This window comes from Hyalella azteca, unplaced genomic scaffold, assembly GCF_000764305.2.
Source record: "Hyalella azteca isolate HAZT.00-mixed unplaced genomic scaffold, Hazt_2.0.2 contig10613, whole genome shotgun sequence".
NCBI lineage: Eukaryota > Metazoa > Arthropoda > Malacostraca > Amphipoda > Hyalellidae > Hyalella > Hyalella azteca.
Window position 1 is genome coordinate 111888 of NW_025940646.1, and position 5430 is coordinate 117317.

Sequence of the window (5430 nt, forward strand, 5' to 3'; positions counted from 1 at the left end):
ACGAGCACAATAGCGCCTTTTTCCATAAATGAAAAATGCGCTAAAAACTGCGGTGCAACTCATCCATGCGACAACATTTCTTCTAGCTTCGAGTCACCGACATGTGGAACAGCCTCCCTGAAGATATTGTTGACGCTCCGAGTATGAATGCGTTCAAGAACAGACTAGACAAGGCCATGCAGGAGCATATGTTTAGTTTTGAAATGCCTCGTATCCTACGGAACATCTGATATCTAGAAATAATTTTAAACCTACCGTTCGTTGAAAAGATTTGATCAAATGGCCAGTCTTTTAGATCTGCGAACTAGTCAAGAAAAGTACAATAAACGGCGACAGGCCTATGCAGGCCTATTCTTCAATGCCAAAGATACTCTACTATACTAAGACTGACAGATTTAGTAGAATATTTCGTATAATTATGTAGACTTAGCCAAATATGTGCAATATCTATGTATTAATCAATATCTGCAGGGATACATCTGTTGCTGAAGGTACGCAGAAGGCACGCTTTTATTCAATTTTGCACAGCTGAATTTAATTCTGCTTACACAGAAACTTGAGGTTATCGCCACAGGCAAGATCGGCCAAATGATATAAGTAGCCTGCTGATAAACTATAATGCATTGCTGGACAATCCGTTGCTCCGTCTGGATCATATTTGCCCCAGTAGGGCGAAGGTTGAATGGATGGAATGGTCCCGCCCCCCAACCATTCCCAAGTTTTTGGATTCGAGGTACGGCTAAGTCCAACCCATGCAGTCTCGAGAGAGGCTGCAGAAATGACACTTGTTTACTATAATTTACATCTTAACTTAATAATTGTTGCATCATAAGTCATTACGAGTGGCAAAGGAAATACGGCATTTTTTCACGCAAATATACTGCAGCCACTCATTGGTATAAAAAATATAATTCAGTACTCACTGCAGTGAGAGACAGAGAGCGCATTTTCTCGTTGACGAAAACTTGAGGTCACGGACGGACAGACAGACGGACGGACAGACGGACAGACGGACATGGCGAGCACAATAGTGCATTTTTCCATAAATGAGAAAATGCGCTAAAAACAGCGTCTTCCTAGATTATTCGAAAGTTATTTATTCATTTACGTGCTAGGGTTCATCTAACTTATTCATCGACGCCTTGATTCGATTGCTATAAAAAAATTTGTATTTTGTGTACCATCTTTCGTTTTTAATTGTATACGGGTTATAATACTCAGGTTATGTGCTGAGTAATAGGTGATGATAGCTGAATACTTTCTGCAGCAAAACCAGATTTCAAAGAGGTGCTTGGTTGCAATAACGGCCGCATTGGCCAATTTTGCTCGTTTTCAAAATTTTAAACAATCAAATTGAAAAGTATCGTCTCGTATAAAATGAATATCTCAGAAGTTTGGTCTCTGCTCAAATCCATTTTCAGAGCTATTCATTCCGCAGCTTATCACGAGTCAAATGGCAGTCATTTGAGTGCTATATCGCCAATAGCTAAAGTGAAATTAAAGATGATAGTGTCTTCATGATAACTCACCGGAGGTGCGATGGTTTTCGAGAATCCAAACTATAAGTAGAAAAACTACAAATTCATCGATATGCTCACTATACAATCTGTATAAACTTAGGATCGATATTGCTCAAGAGGTTGATCGCATGGCGTCGAAAAGAAGTTTGGTGGAGAGAGTTATCAGGCTCTCATGGGGACAATCAGTTCCATGAACCATGAAGTTCGAAAAGATGTTTTTTAGGTACACCGACTGCACAGGCTTGTGTCAAGATAAGTCATCAAGCAATGGCCTTTTTGAATTGTAGTGAGGTTGTTGACTAATATCCGAAATCTTGATAATTTCAGAATGTATATCAACAAAGAACAACAGGAAATATTGGTCAACAGTTTAACTATGCGCTCGTGACTTACAAAGGTAGTTCTTCAGTAAGTAGTTCCGCATGGCGTCGAAGTCGATCAGGAAGCTGGCGGTGAAGAGTTGTGAGCCGGAGGGGCAGGATGCAGCGGCGGCGGTGAAGTTCAGTTTGACGGTGGAGAGGTAAATGCAGCCCACGTTGTCCACGAGCGAGAAGTTGGGTCGGCATCCCTGGCCTGATAACATCATCATCAACAACGATTGAGAACATTTTTTTCTCACTCATCCATATTGGTTACTTCTTGCCAAGAAAGTATTCTATTTAATTCATTTAGACTTTGTGTCGATTAGGACTGAGGAATAGTTGGACATACGGTGAAAATAAGAAATATGTATAAGTTAAGCAAGCATATGGGATTAATTTTCGGAAATACATTACCATAACGAGTAGACCCCACTAAGCATAGCGATCGTAGGGCTTGTTTTATGATGTCACCGTGAGGATTAACCTCGTTTTATAACTCGAACGTAAGCATTATTTTAATTGTAAACTAATACCTATACGACAAATAACTGGAAAAAACAGAATTCATACTAAGGTCAGACTGATTCAACAAAGGTTAATAACTTGACCAGTAAAATGAGACTATTAGTCCATAACTTAACGAGTGAAGCTACTGAAGAGGAGACAAATTTTTGAATAATTACCAATGCAAAGCTCAAGCTTCAAGTTATGTATAAATTTTCATGGAACGCGACTTACGTTTATAGAAAACCCTGCTGTCAGGCGCACGGACCAAAAGGTCGGTGCCGGTGCTGGTGTCAGTGATGCTTTGTCCGGTAAAGGAGCAGCGGTAGCGGCTACGCGATTGCCGCCTGATGGCTACCGCAGCGCATGCGTCCCGGCACAGAGCTCGACACTCACCTGAAATGGATGCATAATTTTAATAGGTGGACTGGCTTATAAAAAACATGGTAGTCTATCCCTGAAACGATACATAATCACCAAAATCTTTACTTGGACAGTTTTTCATTAACAAGATACATGAATACGTAACACTTAATTTATACAGTTTTCATTCAAAATCAAACGATTGTGTTATATATTCGTAATTCTGCTCACAAGGACGCTCCACGACCACGGTGGTCGAGATCGCAGTTGTGGCAATTTCGGTGCCCGTGAAAGTCTTGAACGTAAAAGCTGAGCCATCCTCGATGCTGCAGCAGACGCACAGCAGCGCCCCGAGGGCCGAAAGAAGCCGCAAGTCCATCATGATTGGCTGAATTCAACTCCTAAGAAGTATTGGAAGGTTCAAATGAACTCTTTTGTGACGTCGTTCGTCACTCGTCAGATTAAACGCACTAAGTTTTCTTATCCTCATCTATTCTTTCTTCAAATCTTCCCTCATCCCTGCGTTCACTCCACAAGTGCGTGGAAAATATCGCAAAGATCAACGAAATTATAACCATGTGAACGCAGCGAGCCCTCAAGAGGTGGCCGCGTTCCTCACAGCGTCACTGCGTCAGTGTGTGTCCACAGCTCGAGCGAGTAATGTGTTGCTCCACGAGCCCTCCCAGTGTTACCCTTAATATGTTGCTATAGCTCATTAGGCTTATATTTCTCTATCGTTCGCTAATGTGTATGATTCTAGAATTGGAAGTGCCATGTTCATGTTATTGAGTGCATATTAAAGTTGTCACTGCGAGTCATGCCGCCGACATTGTTGGCATTCAATAAATGCTCGAATCTGCCTCTTGACTACTGTGGTTAGTGAGTGAGACGAACCGCTGCTCTCCGGCTGCCGCAGCGCGATCCACCCAAATGACAGCAGTCTACCCCACGCTAATGGAGTACTGTCTTCACTTAACGCCGCCTCCAGCAGTTTCTGCAGAGCATCCGCTGCGCAGACCACAGCTCCCCGGGGCACTCTCTTCAGTGCTCTACCATTGGCACAACACCGAGAAACATACCCCAAGAAGTCGAAATCTACGGGTCTTTCTGCTATACCGACACCGGCTATATGAATTCTAGATTCTACAACTGACGATGGAGCTGCACTCCGAAACGTTTTCTACAAAGATATGAATTTTTGTGGACTATTCTTTGCTTTTAAATTTTTAGTTAACTTGAGATTTAAGCAAATAAGTGACATCAATGTTATGTTATGTTATGTTATGATGCCGTAGTGCAGGGGTGCCTCCGCCACCTCGCACACCGTCCGCAGCAAATACGCGCGCCCAGGGTAACCGTACCTTTCAATACGCTCACAGATAATTATTTCATTCTATGAATAAAATTGTGTTATTCGTTACCAATAAATTGTTGCTCTTAAATTGCATCAACAGTGCAAAGGCAACATAAAACGGCACTTATCTGTTATCAGGTCAAAACTAGTGCCACGCTCACTGAGACAGACCACATCTGGTATCGCGCTCACTGAGTGAATCATTAGTCTCAAAATACTGTTTAGTCCTCTCACAGCTCTACTTACACTAACATTGAATATTCATTTTGCCCATGGAAACGCTGAACTTATGATGCCTTTTCTCATTGACTAACGTCTTCGTCATCACTCCCTCATCGTGCCTGCAGCACACTGAGCATTACAGCGGAACAAATAATTATTTATAGCCTGGGAGAGACCACTATCTAATATGAACATCAAAAACTACAGTGCAATTAATGGAACATAGCAATAAAAGACCAAATAACTTTCCTCTTGGATTTCATTTCCTCTCTTTTCATCTTACCCTTGACACAATGTGACGTCGTTCGTCACTCGTCAGATTAAACGCACTAAGTTTTCGTATCCTCATCTATTCTTTCTTCAAATCGTCACTCAGCTTACGTCACTCAAGTATATGAAATAAACGGGAGAAAAAGCACGTCGACTTTTCCCTACCCGTTGAGCCCGCACAAGTTTGTGTCAGTAAGACGAGTCAAAAACCTGGCGGTGGAGAAGCTGAGAGAAGCTCAACGAACGTACCAGCGAGAAGAAGATAGCGAAAATGGAGCTACCAAAAAATGCAAATCAGCTCAACCGCACCGAATTAGAAAATGTACTAGAACAGATTCACGATGAACTAGATACCTTGCTGGACTTAGAAGACGAAGAGCTAAGACAGGAACCAGAACGATTGAAAGGGCGTGCCGCTCGGCTCAAGGAGAAAATGAAGGAATACCTATGTTATTGCCGGAAACTTAAGGCCTGTAGTCACAGTACGGCGAAGTCCGTGAGCGAGAAATTCGCGACAAGGATTTGGAACCCTTGTTCTGTGTTCAGATCGGCAAGTTGCTGCGCTCGAGCTTGTTGCCTTTGTAATATGATACCTGAGCCAGCACCCATCTAAGGGGCTGCGGCCGTCTCTTAGGAGGCCGAGGAATGGCCTGCGGTGACTAAAACTAACTGGCCGAGGCCAGACCACTGGCCAACCATTATTACTCGCCCCTTATTGTGCTTCCCTTCACCACAAGTGTGACAGGCGGGTAATTTACGAGGTGTGTTTCCCCTCATTTTTTCCACAACTCCTTCATGAGAACTGCGGCTTCCAAAGAAAATATGAAATCTCCGA

General features: G+C 42.7%; 1 protein-coding gene across 1 annotated transcript; it reads right to left on the bottom strand.

The window, feature by feature from the left end:
* Positions 1 to 490: 490 nt before the first annotated feature.
* LOC125178529 lies at positions 491 to 3131 on the bottom strand. Its single transcript, XM_047882500.1, has 4 exons — positions 2981 to 3131; positions 2621 to 2782; positions 1914 to 2093; positions 491 to 770 (listed from the first exon to the last, which is right to left on the bottom strand). The coding sequence occupies exons 1-4, from the start codon at positions 3129 to 3131 to the stop codon at positions 535 to 537; spliced, it is 729 nt and encodes a 242-aa protein (XP_047738456.1). The 3' UTR covers positions 491 to 534.
* Positions 3132 to 5430: the final 2299 nt, after the last annotated feature.